General features: G+C 42.1%; 1 protein-coding gene across 1 annotated transcript; it reads left to right on the forward strand.

The window, feature by feature from the left end:
- The first annotated feature begins 4,241 nt into the window (after positions 1-4,241).
- On the forward strand, positions 4,242-18,902 carry zmp:0000000896 (caspase recruitment domain-containing protein 10). Its single transcript, XM_051388789.1, has 24 exons — positions 4,242-4,550; positions 7,022-7,264; positions 8,798-8,935; positions 9,906-10,092; positions 10,714-10,852; positions 12,308-12,517; positions 12,680-12,799; positions 13,033-13,158; positions 13,330-13,509; positions 13,621-13,725; positions 14,133-14,169; positions 14,302-14,339; positions 14,421-14,509; positions 14,608-14,654; positions 14,852-14,966; positions 15,452-15,629; positions 15,855-15,978; positions 16,071-16,311; positions 16,481-16,547; positions 16,661-16,763; positions 16,871-17,029; positions 17,147-17,259; positions 17,474-17,589; positions 17,840-18,902. Exons 1-24 carry the CDS (start codon positions 4,448-4,450, stop codon positions 18,045-18,047), a joined length of 3,186 nt encoding a protein of 1,061 aa, XP_051244749.1. The 5' UTR covers positions 4,242-4,447; the 3' UTR covers positions 18,048-18,902.
- Positions 18,903-19,099: the final 197 nt, after the last annotated feature.

The following is a 19,099-nucleotide window of genomic DNA, read 5'->3' on the forward strand; positions in this document are numbered from 1 at the left end:
TGGTTGTTAAAGTTGTCTATGTCTGCAGTTCAAATGTGTGGTGGAACTCAGATTTAGACAGCTATGTAACACCCTGTAATTCAAACGTCAACTCTAACCTCACTGGCTCGGGAAGGAGAGTGACAGGAAGGGGAGCGGGCCGACGCGTTAGTTTTCACTGGCACCGCGAAGTCATGCGTGTGTGCACACATTTGTCTGTGAGCATGTAGAAAAAGACACTCTATAATGAGTGGATCAACAGGCATTTCGTAGGTCATACTACAGTTTACATAGGTTTGTCATAGTGTGGAACAATGGGCAACTACTGTGGAGCTGAGGGAGGGTTACTCTGGCATCTGGACTAAAATGGCTTTTCTATTACAACTTGCATACAAGTACACAATACAACACGTTTTCCATCAGAAAAGCACAGACATCTGTCTGAGAGGTGATCGAGTACAACAAGTTTAAAGGGTTAGTAGTAACTGTTTCACCACCCATGCTGATTGAAAAACAGAAGTCCAAAAGTTGGATAAAGACTGGCATGACCAAAACATATTTCCTGGGGAGACTGGTGGATACTGACATCCAGGGCATGCTGGGCAACATTAGCACATAATATATATTATGTAATAATAATTTGTCATTGGAATAATTCTAAAATGCCTTTTTGTAGTTTCATAGTTTATATTTTTACTTCACACATCTCTATAAAGCACTATCTGGTTTAAAACAGAAAAAGTGATTGTATTATGCAATCCCAGCTCTAAACCAAAGACATTCCCCAACTTCTTTCATTATATGGACTATGACCAAGAGATGCGTTAAAAACGTAAGCATGTAAATTTATGTGCACTTGCTCCTTGATTGTGTCCTGATTGAAAGATGACTTGTCCCAGCCACTTGAAGTTTGTCCAGATGAGGATCTGTGAGGTCGGACTTCAGCCACATCGTCTCCATGTGAGAAAAACAAAAATTGTTCCTAAATTACATTTTTAGAAATCAATAAATTATTTTTTCATGTTCATTCAATGACAAATAAATACTCCCTAAAAGTGGCCTCTGGTTTAAATGTTCTAATATTTTTGTCCCACTCATTATTTGTCCAAGCTTTTTATTTGCTTCAATAAGAATTCCTTCCTTCACTCCAACCCCCTGGTGTTATTGATGTTGATTCCATGTTAAACAGGAAATTGCATGGTAATACTCTGGGATGTTTACAAGATCTCATTAAGCTACTCTGGTCCTGCCATATATGACAGAGCTGAGAATAAGAGGACACTTTAACTGCATAGACCACATATGGCTTTCTTGGTCAAATTTATCAACGCAACACAGTGCCCTTATAAATCTTCTTCTTTACAAGCGGAGAGTAGAAACGAGATGTTTCACTGGCGTCGATTATTCATTTCTCACTTATAATCTCACTGTCATGATCAATAGTGAAAGCTAGTGTCACATAATCCTGCGTACAAAGGGAGCATAAATCACATGTCAAGATTCAAATCTGGCTCAATTACTCATGCCCCCATCCCTCTCTTTCTCTGCCTCTGTTTTCCAAAAAAAAAGTCCGAAAAGACACATTCTTCAAAGACACAAAGGGGCAATTCTGTGCAGCCGTCGGGCTTGAGTCATAGATGGAGCAACGGGGGTCAGCTGCTGGGTGAAGAGCTGGGCCTGTTGTGTTCTGGGCAGGATCAGAGTGGAACAAACATAGAAATGAAACACACAGACACTGGTGCTGTTTAAAGGTCTGGTGTGTAATGTTTAGGAGTATCTATTGACAGAAAAGCAATAGAATATCCATACATTTTCAGTAGTGCATAAAGACCTTAAAGAACGAACTGTTACATTTTTATTACCTTATAATGAGCCACGGAAGCCACCATGTTGCTACAGTAGCACAGAAGGGACAAACCACTCTACAGTGCGTGTTTTTACCAATACGTTGAACAGGTACAAGAAAAAAGTTTAGAAAAAGAAGAAAAGTGTGTGCTGGTCCCTCCACAATATTGTGTTTTATTATAAGTTTGAGAACTGAAATTTGGACAAATGGAGGACCCCACTTTTTATTTAGCACAAGAAGAGCCAAGGGAGCGTGAAAACTTGTCATCAAAGAAGCTAAAACATGGCGGCTGATGAGGACAGAAAACATAGATAAACATCAGTGTGGCTTTTTCCAATGAGGGTTGAAGAGGTGTACATAAAATTCTATTTAAATTCATTCAGATGTCTGATTTCATCCTGAGCTGAAACCTTTTGCACACGGGGCCACAGCCCCTAGCAGCAATAGATATGAAAAGCTAAAGAAACTCGCTTCTTCCACAAAATGCAGCTGTGATGGTTATCAGTCCCACCCAGTTCCTGTTGCTTTGAAGCTGCAGGTCAAACTTAATAGCAGCTGCTTTTTCAAAAAGACAGTGAAGCAGCACCTGCTCAATCACTCGTTGTTTGGGAGAAAAAAATCAACTTGAAAATCTAAAAATGACTTCTGCACAGTCTGTTTCTGTGGGTCTGAACTGTCACGATATCGCACATTCCAGCATGAGCAAACTGTGGGGTCCAGTGCTGCCGTCAATGGCTCTTCTGTGCCGCTGTCACCTCAGAGACAACAGGAATGCTCATCCACTGCAACCCTCCCTCCCTCAGCAGACCAAGACGGACTGCTGGAGGATGGATTGGTTTGTCAGAGGAAGAGGCTTAGAGTAAATGACAAGAAGAACAGAGAGAAGAAAACGGTGGGCAAGAGGGAGCTATAAAAGAACGACAGCCAGAAAGGAGGTGTGAGTTTGTGGGAACAAAGATGGAGCCAAAGAGAGAGGCAAACAATGATGATACAGCACAAGAAAAGATAAAGACACAAGGAGGAACGTCCTGTCTGTAAATTCTCTTATTTAGCAGATACAAGTTAATCACCTCCCCACACACTGTTAATACAATCAATACTGCTCAGCTTGTAGTGCCACATGTATACTACAGATCCTTCGGTGAGTGTATATAGTCAAATGTTGTCACCAATGTTATTTTTGTACAGCTTACCACAAACTCAGTGTGGTCAAGGCCTGATGCAAAGTCTGTTTGTATTTCTGCACAAGCAACTTCCAGAGCACCCTCACCTAATTGCACTTCATGTAGTGTCTGAGGAGATATCAGCGCATAATGTAATATCCCTTTACACCCTCTGTCTACATGTACCTGCACTGTCACTCAGCAACAGCACTGAGCCCCCAAACAGGAGGCCTGTTTATTCAGGGGAGGCCCAGAGATGGAGGGCAGCCTGACATTTCCTGTCCACATGCCAAGAAAAAGACACATTCTTCTGCCAGGCACCCTATATTTCCTGTCTGCGATCGTACTGTAACTGAAAGACACATTTCACGCCGCACACTCTGCCCGGTCCCGTCCCCCACACACTCAAGAGTTTTCCCAGCTGCCTTGAAGAGGCAATTGTATGAACGTATTTCCATAAAACCAAGGACTTGGTTGCATTATGCACATCTAAATATTTGTTTGAATTGTGACACAAACACGCCTTTTAGAAGTCTTTCACCTGCTGTTCAATTGTTTTAATGACATGCAATCATCACACTAATTTGCGTATTGCCCTTTTGGCCCTTGCCTCTACTTGTTTTGGCTCTCTCATCACTTCCTGGTGTCATTTCCAAGCTAAACGCATTATTGAGCACAGACAAGTTATATGGTCATACTCAGAAATATGAGTCAGCTACACCACTTACTTAATACTTCATTAGTTACAGTCATTCTATATGTAAAGCCAGCACACGCATAAAAACATTGAGGATGAAACTGTGTGTCATTGTGTGTTTTTATGTATCAGAGCAGCCAGGTTCTCCTTGGCATTGCTGGTGACTAAGCTGCTCTCCTCCAGGGCACAACACCAAACTGCCTCTCCTTTACTTTTACAAGGTCTGAAGCTATTTTCGCTCCTGATTACAGTGAAGCACCTGAAAAGTGACTCAGTGTTAATGAGTCATAATCTCTGTGACAAGCCAAAGTGTGACAACGCTCACAGTTCAACGAAACAGTCTCGTACGAGCAGAAAGAGGATTCTCTCCACTGAGAATATTGGGATATTAACAGTATTACTACTTTAACGTGGTGCTTATAGGCGACAGCTTTACAGTAGGAGTGGACCACCATTGGTTCAAAGCGCCATCTTGTGGTATAAAGACTCTACTACACACTAGACAGTTTAGACGGACCGCTTTCTGTCCGGTCTTTCCTGACTGAAATAGACCTGATAAAGGAAGGAAATCCGCCCTGATGTGGTGATAAGTAGGATTTCTTGTCGTTCGTTTTGGCTGCTGATTGGCTGGCTGTGGTTGACAGAGGGTGGAGGAGCTGAGTGCGCCAAGGTGTGCGTAAAAAGGAGGACCTGTGCGCTCCGCCACTCTCCAATCAGGTGGCGCCCACACACCCTGACCTCACTGCTCAGTTTCACTCCTGAATGACTCGTCTCTGGACCTGGATGGGATGTAAAGGATTTGATTACGCTCCGCTTTACTTGGCCTCATCTTCGGAGGAGATTCAAGCAGTTCAAGACATGAGCGGTAAGCCAGCGTTTAGGGCTTAAGCTGTCAGGGTGCTGTTTACTCTTTCTCTGTGTGTTTGTACCTCTAGGAGATCATTGACAGATTAGCAGCTTTTCTATCAGTCAGTCACCATATAACTGCGCGTTAAAGGCTTATACTACTCTGTCTGAAGCACAGGTATGAAAACTTTAACTTCATATGTGTGGGTCTGTAATACTGTGTCCAGTGTAGAGCATGTGACCACTGGATTTAACTTTTTTTTCTCCTACATGTAATAATGTAAATGTCACAAACTGACACTGGATGCTCAGTTTGTGAAATATACATTATTAATTATATTAATATTATGTGTGGCTGAGTGACGTTACCTTCAGTTCTCAGCTGATTTGACACAGTTCTTCAAAACAGAAGCTCTTTCCCCCAAAACAGTAAACACAATAATCTGAACTCCTGGTAGTTTTGTAAACTGTATATATAACACTATATTTTCACTCAGGTTAATTAAAACCTTTTTTAGGGATAAAAGATCAGATAAAAAGGAAACAAACTGATTATATGCCTACAGTCTTCTTGTTGGAATATATTATCTTATTAGTAGATAACTTGTGTCATTTTGTGTCACCTATTTGTTTTTAATGATTTTTTTAATGGAAAGCATATCTATATTTGACAGTTTTCACTGAACCGTAGTGCAATGTATCATTTTCTAGAAGTATAACAATTTGTATATAAATACACTGTCAGGTTTCACTTTATATGTACATTCAGTGCTTTTGAAAGAATATGTATACACATTTTTCAGATTTTAATATGTGGTGTTTTGTATGTAAGTGTCTTATCTGTTGTCCTCTTTTTTTATGTTTTGTGTGGACCCCAGGAAGATTAGCTGGTGTTCTGCTGCTAATAAGTGTTTTCTATTAGTGTAGGAAGGAGGATTTAAGTAGTAATCACACAAGAACAATGTCTCAATAGACTGTTTATGGGTAATGACAAACATTCCAGACCATCCAGGCCTGCCTCAGCCTGCCTCCATCAGCTGCACAGAGCGGCAGGCACCTCACTCTCGTTATGAGTAAATAACTCGGATGGGTAACAACAGTGTGAGACACTGATGGGGTCATTTTCACGATTGCTTGGTCTGTAGGTTGTTTCTATCATTTATTTCTTAAAATGACCAGCAGGCAAAAACCTCCAAAGCAAAATAAAGTGAAAGGCATGCTGCGTTGTGTTTCAGACTGCAGTGAGATGAGAGAGAAGCTGGTGACTTGGACCTCTCTGTGATTATAAAGCACTCACTACATTTGTTAAACCAACAGGAATGAGACATGGGATTTTGCCTGTAGTCCAGCACAGCTATGGAGGGCCTCTGTTGTTTTAGTACGCCTTGTTTAGCAATGTCTCTCTGGACTTGGAAGGCTGGTAAAAGCGTTATTATCACTGGTAGATCATTAAGAAAGAAAAGCATATATTTAACAGCAATTTTTCAGCAAACTCCCGTAGTTAGATTAACTCACTTTCTCTCCTTGTTTCCTTCATAGTGTGAAGTGAATGGGGCTGAGAAAGCCTTTGTCTGCGGTCCCCTGGTGTGTTTTTAGGTGTACAATATGAGTCACGCCAGTATTTTCATTCTTGCACTCTGAGACACCGACCCACAAAGTGCCCACTATAGTTTATGACCCTCAGAACAGCAGACCCTTTGCTCTATAGGAGTTAAACTGTCTATAAACCCACTGCTGCTGTTATATGAACTCACACTGTGTTTGAAATATGAGCTCTTGTTCAGTGATGCAAACAGTTATTGTTCTTTCACCTTATCAAGGCGTCCTCTTTTGTGAGATTTAACACTTTTATCTGCTGTCCGCTTTGCAAATGGCTTCAAGTTAATGGTTCATCTGTCAGACTCATATTTTGTAGGGAGTAAATCCCCCTCAGCATTCCTCTAAAGATTTCCAGCAATCACGTCTCTCATTCTTTAACTATGCAGCAGATAATCATATATGCATCCTAAATGGCTTCTATTATATGGCCATTCATTCTGGTTGGACAAAGAGAATTTTAATCAAGGCTGAAATTAGAGGAATTTTAAACTATTTCACAAAGGTGCCTCATATGTTTGCTTCTGGTGTCTCATCTTTGCGTTGAAAAGCAGACAAACTGTGATTGTTTAGAAATCATAGTTGTAACATAATGTAATGGCTCATGGCTGAGAGTTGCAGAGATACAGATAAGCGTAGTCAGACATAAACAAACTCCAATGGAATTCTCCATGCAAAGTAATATTTTGTCTAGGACCGGACATTACATATCTCTGTAAATCTGGCCCTCAGGACTGAAGTGTGCCGGCGAGGTCCAAAGGAGCAAAACATTTGTGGAGTCAATTACCGCAAGATGCTTTTTAAAAAGCAGTTTCTCTGTCAGTGCATGATCCTTTACAGCGCTCAAACTTCCTGAACTACTTACTGAACTGCAACTACTAAATTCCTTTTTAGGTGTCACAGTTTGGGCAGAGGAGGCGGATATAGCTCAGGAGGAGGTGCGATCTTCTTCCCCCTGGTCGGAGGAGCGCTGTGAGGAGCTTTGGGATCGTGTGGAGGGGGTCCGGCACAAGCTCACACGCATCCTCAACCCGGCCAAACTCACCCCGTACCTTCGCCAGTGCAAGGTCATCGATGAGCAGGATGAGGACGAGGTGCTCAACTCCACACAGTACCCACTGCGCATCAGCAAGGCCGGTGAGAGGAGTAACATTTCATTTGAAAACCTTCAGGAAAGCGACAAAGTAACACCAGCCATACAGATAAATTCAACAACTCATGCAAAATCATCAGGTTGAATCATTTTCATGTAACATTTGTGATAGATAATCCATCAGAGTTGAGGCAAAGATACTGTGAGGTATGAGATGAAAGGGACAGGTTGGTTATTGGAGTTTAAAAATTCCCTTATTACATTAATAGACTCATTGCAGGGCTCCACCCCTTTTCAAATTCAGTTCCCATATTGTTTTTTAATCCAGATGTTATATGTTGAAGCATCAGGTGTTACTGTGATACATTTAATTGCAGCTCCCAAGAGTATTGTAACAAATACATTTTGGTTCTCCTCAAAGCCTTCAGGGGCGACCACCTTTGAATCTCTTGGGATGTCTTGGTGAAACACTTCACTAAGGGCATCTAACATATCCTTCCAGAAACCTAAGCCTAACCCATATTTATATGGTGCCAAGCAAAAAATTCCCAAAGAAGAAACATTGTGTTAATGATTGTGCAGCAGGTTGTCAGAGAGGAACAGGTGGGTGAAGATAAATGTTGCAGTGAGAGAAACAGGCAGAAACCAAGGTGATTGGTTGACAATTCTAAGTAAAGAGGAGTGTAAGGCTGGCAGAGAAGAATGAGGAGTGAAAGAAGATAAAGATGAAGGGAGATGCCACAAGTAAAGACGGTATAAAGGCTGAGCACCCAGTTCATATCACAGTTGTTCCATTGCCAATGAGTTAGCTCATCCTAGAGCCAGACATTCATTATAGTCTTGTTTTAAATACCTATGTAACTACAGGACTGAATGACACATCAAAGAGGTAACATTTTCATGGTTAGACTGTTTCAACTGGGATAGTTTACACGACCAAAATACTGATAAATTTTAATTTCTTCGACGTTGTCACTGTTAAAGGAGGGGCGTTTCCAGGGGGCCGTTCTGCGTCGTGGCTGGCCACCCCGGAAATCTGATTGGCCACCCAAAGTGCAACCCCATTATCCTAACTTCTCCTACTAGATGACCTAATGCATCCGTTGTTACCAACCAAGCCATGTTAGCATGTGAGGAAAGGGGGCTAAATAATGCTCCAAAATTAGGCTAATCTTTGGCAATACATTTTTTTTTGTATGAAAATGGGTTCTATGGGTACCCACACGTCTCCCCTTTACAAACATGCCGACTTTATGCTAATCCCATGCAGTTTTAGGCAAACACCATGCAGTCTTTTGCATGTGGTATAAATGTGTTGTTTTTGCCTAGTGTATTTCAATATTCCTGCATGCTGGGTTCCATAATGTGTTGGAATTGCATAAATTGGGAATGACTGGAAAGCTGAGACACATACTTGTGTACTACATGTCACACCTGCATGAGTCAGAGCCCCACTTGTACCACCCCAGTCAAAAACGTCTAGAAACGCCCCTGTGTTGAAGACTGTGTTTAGGATAGTGATTAATTCTACATTGTTACAGTTTTTCAGACTTTTATTTTTCCATTTTGTTGACCAGGTCGTTTGCTGGACATTCTGCGTGGTCAGGGCCAGCGAGGTCTTCAAGCCTTCATGGAATCACTGGAGTTTTACCACCCAGAGCAGTACACACAGCTGACTGGAGAACAGCCCACACAGCGATGCTCCCTCATACTGGGTAAGCAGGCATGCATGTCGAGGACTGGAGATGTGTGGACTCACCACATGTCACAATGTGGAGTTAGACTCAAACCTTAAATTGACTTCAGAATTGAAAGAAATCAACCAAACTTACATTACATGTACTGTGTGGGTCCTGTAAATGCGAATATGGCCTGTAAAGAGACCTTATTCAAACTGTTGGCCCACTTTAAGACCCATTCCTTTTGATGTGCTCTTGAGTAAATAACCTCAATATTTTGTCAGGAATTGTTTAGATTTAGAGACAATAGAGAGGGAAATATCTTGCTGTGGCATGAGAATTTTTGTGGATACTGTTTGAATGAAAATAAACTTTATGTCATTGGAAACAGACACATTATCGAAGTACTTCAGTGAATATATTTAATGATTTGATTTGACTGGAAACACTATCCATAACTATGCTAGTGGTTTCATTTAATGACACTACATTGAATTTAGTCCTGGATGTTTCATGCCCAAAATGCAAAGTTTAGTTCTTCAAAAAATGACTTAGCTTTGGTTGTGTGAAAAGGTCTTTACCGGCACATAGTAAAGACACAAAGAGCAAAGACATTCAATGTTTTAAAAAACTCACTGAGGTTAATAATAATGTAATGGCCAGCAATCAGACCTGAGATACAAGCACTTAGAAAGCACTTAACATCTCTAGAAACTTAAGTGTTCAATGCTATCTACTAGTAGATAAGTACTCTCTGCGCAGCTGAGCACGTACTGTAAGTCTTTGTGATTATGATGCTCAAGAGCATCTAAAGGAATGAAGTACTAAGATGTAGAACAAATATGATCATTTGGTTTCTCTTGATAGATCTGACCTCTGCTTTCATTAAGTACACACACAAGATTTCAGTGCATGCTCATCAGGATACATATTCATACACCCCTGATGTCTCCTGGGTGAGTTCACCCTCTCCACACATTAACCTCCACCTGTCTTTACTCCCCAGATGAGGAAGGTCCGGAGGGTTTGACCCAGTTCCTGCTTCTGGAGGTGCGTAAACTGAGGGAGCAACTTCGAAACAGCCGTATGTGTGAGCGACGCCTGTCTCAGCGCTGCCGGATGGCGGAGGAGGAACGCAGCCGCGCCGAACGTAAAGCTCAGGAGTTACGCCACGACAGGCTGCAGCTAGAGAGGTTTGTCTCACCTTAGCAGTTAATTTGTTCCTCTGAGTTTGCAGGAAATCTAACTTAATTCATGGGTAATTCATGAGTAAACGATGAGTCATGGAGGAAACTTTGAATGACAACTGATTTCTCTTGTTGATACCTTCTAACAGTAATAGATCACTTTTCAAAGTTTGAATTTGAACATCCAGTTGTAAAATCTGCTCACAGAGTTCAAATACAGGGATTTTAAAAGTCTGAGACATTGGGCCTCCCCTCAGATAGCTTGAAAAGACGCCCGCAAAAACCTACAAATGTACTAATATGTACCTGGTCAGCTGGTACATAGACTGATACTACAGGGATGAGGGAGGCAAAACATAACATTGTTACATGTGTCTTTTCTGTTACGGTTACCTGCTGTTTTTTGAGATTTTGTATTTTCAACTTTTTACTTTTGTGGGCGAAGAGATTAGAGAGGGCATATCTGTTGTGTCAATCTACTGATTTATGATAATATTTCTTCATGAAGCTTCTGTGTGTGAATTAAAACTACAATGAATCCACAATTGAATAACCTTGATTGCACAAAAATGAATTGAAGGAGAAAAAGTAAGAGAATATGTGCACTGGGTTATTTGTGATATTAAGGCTGCGTCAGGACTGGGAGTCGGCCAGTCGAGAGCTGGGCAAGCTGAAGGACAGGCACCTGGAGCAGGCTGTGAAGTACTCCAGGGCCCTGGAGGAACAAGGCAAGGCCTCCACCCGTGAGAGAGAGCTACTGAGGCAGGTAGGTCGGTTGGGAACAACATTATGTAAAAACAGAAACTCAACACTGTACATATGAATTCCATTATGTTTTTTATTATGTTTAAACTTAATTTACCTTACAGGGGTAAAGGACATGTTTTTTCCACCACATCCAGGTTTTTAAACTCACTGAACATACAGAGTTGTCTAACACAACCACAGTCTTTGACTGAAACAGGAGTGAGGGGCCCCTCAGTGTTAAGAGTGAAATGAGAGGATGAGTCATTCCCTTTCTACCACCACATTCCTCAGCTGATCCTGTCTCTGAAAGCAGCTGTATGGTTGCTGCAGAAATGGTGAATTTGCTAATAATAGTGATCTTCTTGTCACATGTCCGCCACAAGTTTTTTCCTCCTTCCCTGTTGTTCTAAACTTTAAGGTGCTGTGTTCGATGCTCCATTTGGGCCAGAAATTTATATTTAAAGGACCAGTGTGTAGGATTAGGTGGGATCTAATGTTTCACCCTCCCTCTCCATCCAAAGGGAGAAAGTGCAGTGCCTGTGAAATGTGAGAAAAACACAGACGGCCCTATCTAGACGAAGTGTTTGGTTTGTCCATTCTGGGCTACAGTGGAACATTATGGTTCAAAGTCAACCTAATGGCAGACTGGAAGGCGACCCATGTGTCTGTAGATAAAAACGGTTCATTCTAAGGTTACAAAACCATGAAAATTCCTATATTATATACACACTAATGAAAACATAGCTATGAAAATTATATTCCATTTCTGCCAATAGCTCCTGAATGTTACACATTGGACCTTTAACAGAAGAGTCAAAGGTACAGTTTGTGCTAAACTTGTCACAGGTAGCAACAGGGAGGGGTATTTTTAGAATTTATTTTATTAAATCTATTTATTTTTTGCTTGACTGAATGAGCAAATTATACTGCCCACAGTGGTTCAGGTGAAACTGCTTCTGCTGTTGGTTCCAACCAACTGTGTAGATTGTTATCAGCCTCACTTTGATTTAGTTTGTGTCCTGTCACAACATGTCGACCATACCACGGAGGTACAAATACCTGGAAATAATAACCAACAGAATGATTTCCACTGTGGTCCTGTTGCCGTACGTGCAGTGTGCCTGCTAGGAATGTAGCAGGTCTTGTAATTGTGTGCCATAAAGGTTTACCTTTGATTTACCGGCAACTTCTTGATTCCTGGAAAAAAGGTTTGGAAGATATGTGTTTGTACCACATATTTGACATAGTAGGCCTGCACTGACAGGCAATTGGCAGTTACAGTACAAAAAGCCTGTATGTGTTTTATGTGTACATATTTTTTTTTTATCATAAATGTAGGTAAATAGCCCATTAACAATGTTGTTGCATGTTAAACATGTTTTACATTTAACAGCATAAGAAATGCCTGGTGTGCAATAGTAAAAGCCTGCATTTTAAAATGTTTTTATGGCTGCTTTGCTCGTTCTCCGTACAGGTAGAGGAGCTACGGGCCAGGCTGACCGAGGGAGAGAAACTCGACACTACAGGGAATACTACTCCGGCAAAAAGAAACAGTTTGCTCTCTAATGGAGTAAATGGTTCTCCACCTGCTTTACCAGAAAAGCCGCTGCACTGTGCTGTGGTTCAGAAAGCCGGGAATAAAGGACCTCAGATGAGAGACTCAGTTCCTTCCACTGGAGTCATAGTATGTGTTTTTAATCTCCAGTGTTAATCACCTGAAGGCACCTTTATAGCTGCTAAAGTGTTTTTTCCTCATAGTTTGTCCCTCAAGCCTAAAATTTTAACTTTTTTTTGTCTCTAAAAGCGTTTCATGTCCTAAAAATGTTTTCTCTGACGTTTACCCGAGGCTCTGATGGATATCCTGCAGCAGGACCGCAGGGAGTCTGCAGAGCAGCGGCAGGAGCTCTGTGACATCATTACCAAACTACAGGGGGAGCTACAGAGCGCAGAGGAGCACAGGGACAAGGTGAAACAAATGACACAAAAGATGTTTAAAGGTCTAGTGTGTAACTTTTAGGAGGGTCTATTGGCAGAAATGGAATATAATATTAATAGGTATGTTTTCATTCGTGTATTATCACCTGAAAATATTTTTTTTAATTAAATGTATCGATTTTTAACTTAAATGACTTGTTGAACCCAGTGTTTTATTTCTGCTCTGCCTTGAATGGTGGTTGTAATGGTAAACTATGTTTGTAGCTGGAGTCGCAGAGCGAGCAGCTACAGCTGAAGGTGAGGACTCTCCAGCTGGACTGGGAGACTGAGCAGAAGAGGAGTGTGTCCTATTTCAACCAGATTATGGAATTGGAAAAGGAGAGAGACCAGGTCAGTGTGAATGGAGGGAGACACAGTTTCTAACCGTCTTACAGTGTGCATCAAGGCACATTTTCAGGCAGCTGTGTTGCAGTTGAATCCGCCTGGTGCAGGTTTACCTTAATAACCTGACATGTTTTTACACCATGCAAACTTCTTTTCTCTTTCTCATCTTTTCACCAGGCCCTGCACAGTCGAGACAGCCTGCAGTTGGAGTACACTGACTGTCTGCTGGATAAGAACCGTCTGCGGAAACGCATTGCAGAGCTGCAGGCCAACCTGGAGCAGCAGCAGAGGGAGCTGGAGAGAGAGAGGGAGAGGAGCCGGGAGCAGATGGAGCAGACCAGCCCCTGTCTGCACTGTGTGAGTTAACAGCAGGGGGGCACAGCAAGTTAGGAAAGCAGCACTGTCCTTCCACTGCAACCACACGACATTTTATACATATTAAAATGATTCCGTGTGTCTGCTCCCCAGTCCCACCTGTCCCTCTGCAGTGAGGACCAGTGCTACGGCCCCTGCTGTTCCCTCGGCCTGGACCTGAGACCCCAGGCCAGTAGCAGCCGTCTGCTGCTGCGAAAGGTCAGGGCTGGCATTCAGCTACTATTTCACTCACACTCACAAAGTGCAGAATCACCATCGCCATGAATCAGAATCAGAATCAGCTGGTTGTAGGAATGTGTTGCTGTTGCCAATCAGAGGAGTTGTAGCTGCTGTTTATGTAGTGTAACCTCTTCTTTGCGTACTGTAACAGATCATTCCCACAAGACACAACTGTTCTGGAGACAACATGTTATTACACTATATGAGGAATTTGGCTTTTGGACTGCCAAGTAAATGTCTTCAGCTGTACAAGGATCTCATTTTTGTTATTGAGTATGAGACGTTGTAGTAAATCCTTATGCAACTCTTTGCGTGTTAGCACCTGCACAATGCCTCTCACTAGCTGTGAAGTCATACTGTATTTACTTGTATTTTCTGTGCCGCAGGCGCCCTCTAGAGGCCAAGCCAATGATAACTCAATGGGTAAGTTGTGTGCACAGACAGCTGGAAGATGATTCTCAGGAATTGAGTAGAAAATGACTTGTACTTGATTACTTTATTTATTTCATATAGATGTACTTTATATATGGAAATATTCTTTCTGCTCATTCACAGATTCTCAGTCCAACTCAGAGGAGAATCTCCTTTCGTCAGTGAGTATCACAGCTCTGCTCATTACGAAGCACAGAGAGAATGAAAGAGTCTGAATCTTTTGTTGACCTCTTTATCCTCAGGCAGAAGACAATGAAAAGGAAATAAATCGACTGTCCACCTTCCCTTTTCCGCCATGTATGAACTCCATCAACCGTCGATTCAACACAGAGTGAGCCCCACATAACCCCACTAAATACATTCAGCCTGTTTTAACTCATTTCTTTACCTTTATTTCATTTGATTAACACCCTTTTTCGCTCTGACAAGGTTTGACTTGGAGTCCTGGGGCAGTGATGAGAACGATAACATTACAGGTATAGTTGATTCTGTCATGTCTTGCATGAACAACCGTCACAGTCTTCTTTAAAAACAAAACGAGGCCTCCGGGTGCTTCTTAACTTCGACAAACAAATTAACTTCTAAATGATTGTCTTCAATTCTGTAATTGTTTCATTTGGCATCCAAGTAGTACATCGTGAAGGTAAGTTATGAAGCTCTCCGGTGTTTTCAGGTGAGCCGAGTGAACCTTCTTTGTGGGATTCCTGTACCTCCCTACACTCTCATCTCTTCCCCCCTGACCTGGTCAACCTGCCTGTAGTCTCTTCAGACCAACCCAATGTCCCCAGGTACAACCTCAGTTCCAAACCCTCGAGGAAAGCCACTAAAAATATTGTTAAAGCATTGACATATGTGATGGTTTCCTGTTTAATAATCAATCATCTCACTAATACGCTGCTTGCACCAACATCTTAACACCTTTTTAGATAGGACTGATGATGATGCAAAGGTCCTGACTGACGAACTGCAGTATAAAACATTTTAGATTTATTTTACAATGCTATTGTGTGAATATTTTAAGTGCAAGATCTTAATTCGTTCCTCAATATGCAACCAAACATTTTCTAGCACATATAGTTAAGTGATTAACGTCTCATTAAACATAAAAAATAGGGTACAACTGTTTCTGAAAGGGTTTAATACTGTAAGTGCAAATATTCACAATACATACATAATGTGAATATATGAAGAAAAGTTAACCTTTTGTTTATAGAAAGCAAGTTGTACTGCTCTTTGCCAAATCTGTGCCTAATGTCACCCCATCCTCTCTCAGGATACCCCCCCGCTCCCCGTCTTCAAGCCCCCCCACCCCACCAAAGCACAGAAAAGCCAGTCTAGCTGACGATATTACGATAGTCGGAGGAAACCGAACAGGGATCTTTGTCAGCCATGTGAGAGCTGGTTCCCCCGCTGAACAATGTGGACTGAAGGAGGGCAGTGAGCTCCTGGAGGTGTGTGTCTGTCTCTTTGGTGATAGATCATTATGTGTGGGCTATACGTGTGCACATGCTGTGTGTGTCTGCTAATGCTTATATGTGAATTGTTTTGGGCAAATGCATATTATAGTTCGGCCTGCAGGTGTTTGCAATCTCCTTGGAAAAAAAGGGTAAAAAAGAAGATGAATATAAGAAAGTGTGGCTGGAACATAACAAGAACTTTCTCTTCATGTTGTCCAGCTGGAGCGGGTCCTGTTTGGTGGGGGCAGTGTGCTGATGGCCCAGTGCACTGCTGAGGTTGCCCACTTTTCTCTGCAGTGGTGGACCGAGCCTTCAACACTCAAACACCAGAGCAACCCAGAGGGTGAGTCCATATACTTACAGATTTAAAAAAATGAATATAAAACAGTAATACTGAGCCTATAAGCAGCCCCCTCTCCTGTTTCCTGTCCTCAGCATACTCCAAGCTGTGCTCCCAGCTCTCGTCGCCTACTTTTACGGGTGCTGACTCCTTCTATGTGCGTGTCAATCTCAACATGGATCCTCACGGTGGCTCGCCGTCTCTGGGTGTGTCCTGTGACGACATTATACATGTCACAGACACAAGGTACAATGGAAAATACCACTGGCGCTGTTCCCTGGTGGACCCCCGCACAGCCAAGCCCCTGCAGGAAGGAACCATGCCCAACTACAACAGGTATCTTACTGCTGTATTATTTTAGACTATATTCTAATTTTGGCCAAGAGGATTTTTTACAGTAGCTCTGAAATACAAAGTGTACTTAAAAGTAAGAACTAAACACCATATTCTAACAATGCTGATACTGGAGTGTAAATAACCTGGATTGTACTATTGTCCATCTCAGGGCACAGCAGTTGTTACTTGTGAGGCTACGAAAAATGGCTCTGGAGCAAAAGGACTTCAAGAAGAAGGTGATTAATGTGCTCATGTTGAAATTACATAAACAGCAGGTTCAGTTTCAGTCTCTGTGTTTAACCAAACTGTTACAGAACTGGTAACCACAGTTTTCTCCATTCTCCTGTAGCTCTTGAAGAAAGCCTCCGGACGCGTACGACTGGTTAAGGCAGTGGACCCCGGTTGCCGTGGGATTGGTTCCACACAGCAGGTCCTTTACACACTCAGCAAACGTAAGAGCCAGCCTTAGTGTTACCAGAATGCGACGCCAAATACGTGCAACAAATGATAAATGTGTTCGTTAATGTACGCGTACCTTCATGTGTGCCTGCCCCCTCAGGTCACGAGGAGCACTTGATCCCGTACAGTGTAGTGCAGCCGGTGCAGGTCCAGACTAAGCGCCCGGTCATCTTCTCCCCATCTCTTCTCTCCCGTGGTCTCATAGAGAGGCTGCTGCAACCAGCAGAGTCTGGTTTGAATTTCAACACCTGCCCACCAGGTATGTGCACAGCAAAAACATTGCCCCAAATGCGAGTGAAGAAGAAGGTGATTTTTCACTTGATCGTCACATGATACACCACCGTCTCCTCTTTCCTCTGTTTCCTGTGGTTCGCAGAGCCGATCCAGCCTTCAGAGAGACGAGACAAGAGAGTGTTCTTGTTGGATTCCTGCAGCCCAGAGCAGGCTCTGGGCATACGGCTGCAGTCAATACAGGATGTCATCAGCCAGGTAATGAAAAGAACACATCATTGTCCTTTTTTTCTTCTTCTGAAAAAAGGATAATCTTATTGTTTTTGCTGTTCCTGACAAACACATAGTCACACCTTCTTGTTGCTGAATTGTACTGTTTGTAGGTTAAATCCAGAAGCCTGTATCAGCTGTTCATTTCCTGGAATAGAGAACATGTTATCCAAATCTTCAATCCTCTTTGTCTCTGTTTCAGGACAAGCACTGTCTACTGGAGCTGGGGCTGCCCAGTGTTGAGGGCTTATTAAGACAGGGGATTTACCCTATTGTCATCCATATTCGACCTAAAAACAAAAAACACAAGAAGCTAAGGTATGTGCACATCCATTTGCTTTGCATGTGCAGTAGAGAAAATTCAGTGCCACAGTACACATGAGATCATAGTTGCATGGTGGTACTTCATTCCAGGTTCATCGTACACTAACTATTCATGTTGAAGGTGAATTTTACTTCATGTGCAGACAGTGGGGTATTTTCCTACCTCACAGTAAGTCTCCTTTTGCATGAACCCAACATTTTGTCCTCTAACCTGCTGCATATGACCTTCCAACACTTGAAACAGGAAGTTTTTCCCACGGTGTGGAGAGGAGAGCATAATGGAGGAGGTGTGCCAGGCCGAGGAGCTGCAGCTGGAGACGCTGCCCCTGCTCTACTACACCCTGGAGCCCAGCACCTGGAGCTGCACTGATGAGCTGCTGGCAGCCATACGCAACGCCATCCACAGCCAGCAGAGGGCGGTAGCATGGGTCGAACTGGATCGACTTCAGTAGAGAAGAGATGAATAGAAATAGAAATGTGGATATTCACTGTCTTTGAATGCCAGTAGGCACCAAACCACAGCCAGGTGCTTATAGAGGATAACATTTATTGTTAGATCATCTTACTATTCAAAGTGGAGAGGACCAACATGAATTTACCTACCTGGAAAGGCCAGATTAGGCCCATGTACATACATGCCAACAGGACTTTTTAATCTATATAGCCAAGCTGGACTGGCTACAAAGGGGGAATAGGGGGAATACAAATTGAATCTAAAACAGATTTGACCCACACACGGAAGGTAGCCTCTAGTTAGCAGTTTTGTGTGACAGTCATGTTATTTCTTTTCCATAGAGACAGACAGTTTTATTATTTAATTGTACTTTCAAAGTCATTCTTGGGGAATTACACCAGGTACCCATTTGGGTCACTTGTCATTCAGTTATGTTGTGAGTGGAAAGTAAAGCTGTGAGGAGACAAAGAGGGACGGACGGTCCAGGTGAAGGGGATTGTAGTATGTTGTGAGTAGGGATGTAGTGGAGGGTACAAATCTGCTTATCCACATTTTACAATAAAGACAGTGTCCTTCTTTTTGGAGCTGACATAATCCTAAATACAGGTCATACTTAAAAAATATCAAACTAATATAACTGCAGTTATATGAACACAGGTTTTTTTTAAAGGAGAATTGTACACATCTGGATTTTTTTAGGTGAGCTATATATGACTGAAATGTTTGTATTTACACTACATTGTACAACAGAAGCTTCTTATAGTTAACTATTACTGAATGGTTTTGTTTTTTTACTGCCAACTCTTTTTTTCTTTTGTAACCAGTTTTTAAAATAAATGAATACTAAAAAATATTGATTTTTACTTTACTTGTGTGTTCAAATACACGACAGACAACGGGACACCAGTGCAGTTGCTAGATTGGTTGAGGAGACATAACTAATAATCTGAAACAAAAATATAATATAGAAGGCAAACTAATTGTGGTAGACCCACTCACCTAGTCTAGACTATGTTTTTATTAATTCCCACTCTAAGAAATACTGTAATG

The sequence above is a fragment of the Dicentrarchus labrax genome, unplaced genomic scaffold (genome assembly GCF_905237075.1).
Source record: "Dicentrarchus labrax unplaced genomic scaffold, dlabrax2021, whole genome shotgun sequence".
Taxonomy (NCBI): Eukaryota; Metazoa; Chordata; class Actinopteri; family Moronidae; genus Dicentrarchus; species Dicentrarchus labrax.

Excerpts from the sequence above, each read along its gene's own strand:
- zmp:0000000896 (XM_051388789.1), top strand. The coding sequence starts at position 4,448 with ATGACTCGTCTCTGGACCTGGATGGGATGTAAAGGATTTGATTACGCT. Across the intron at positions 8,936-9,905 it reads GCGATGCTCCCTCATACTGG|ATGAGGAAGGTCCGGAGGGT; the intron begins GTAAGCAGGCAT and ends TTTACTCCCCAG. Across the intron at positions 14,655-14,851 it reads TGAGAACGATAACATTACAG|GTGAGCCGAGTGAACCTTCT; the intron begins GTATAGTTGATT and ends CGGTGTTTTCAG.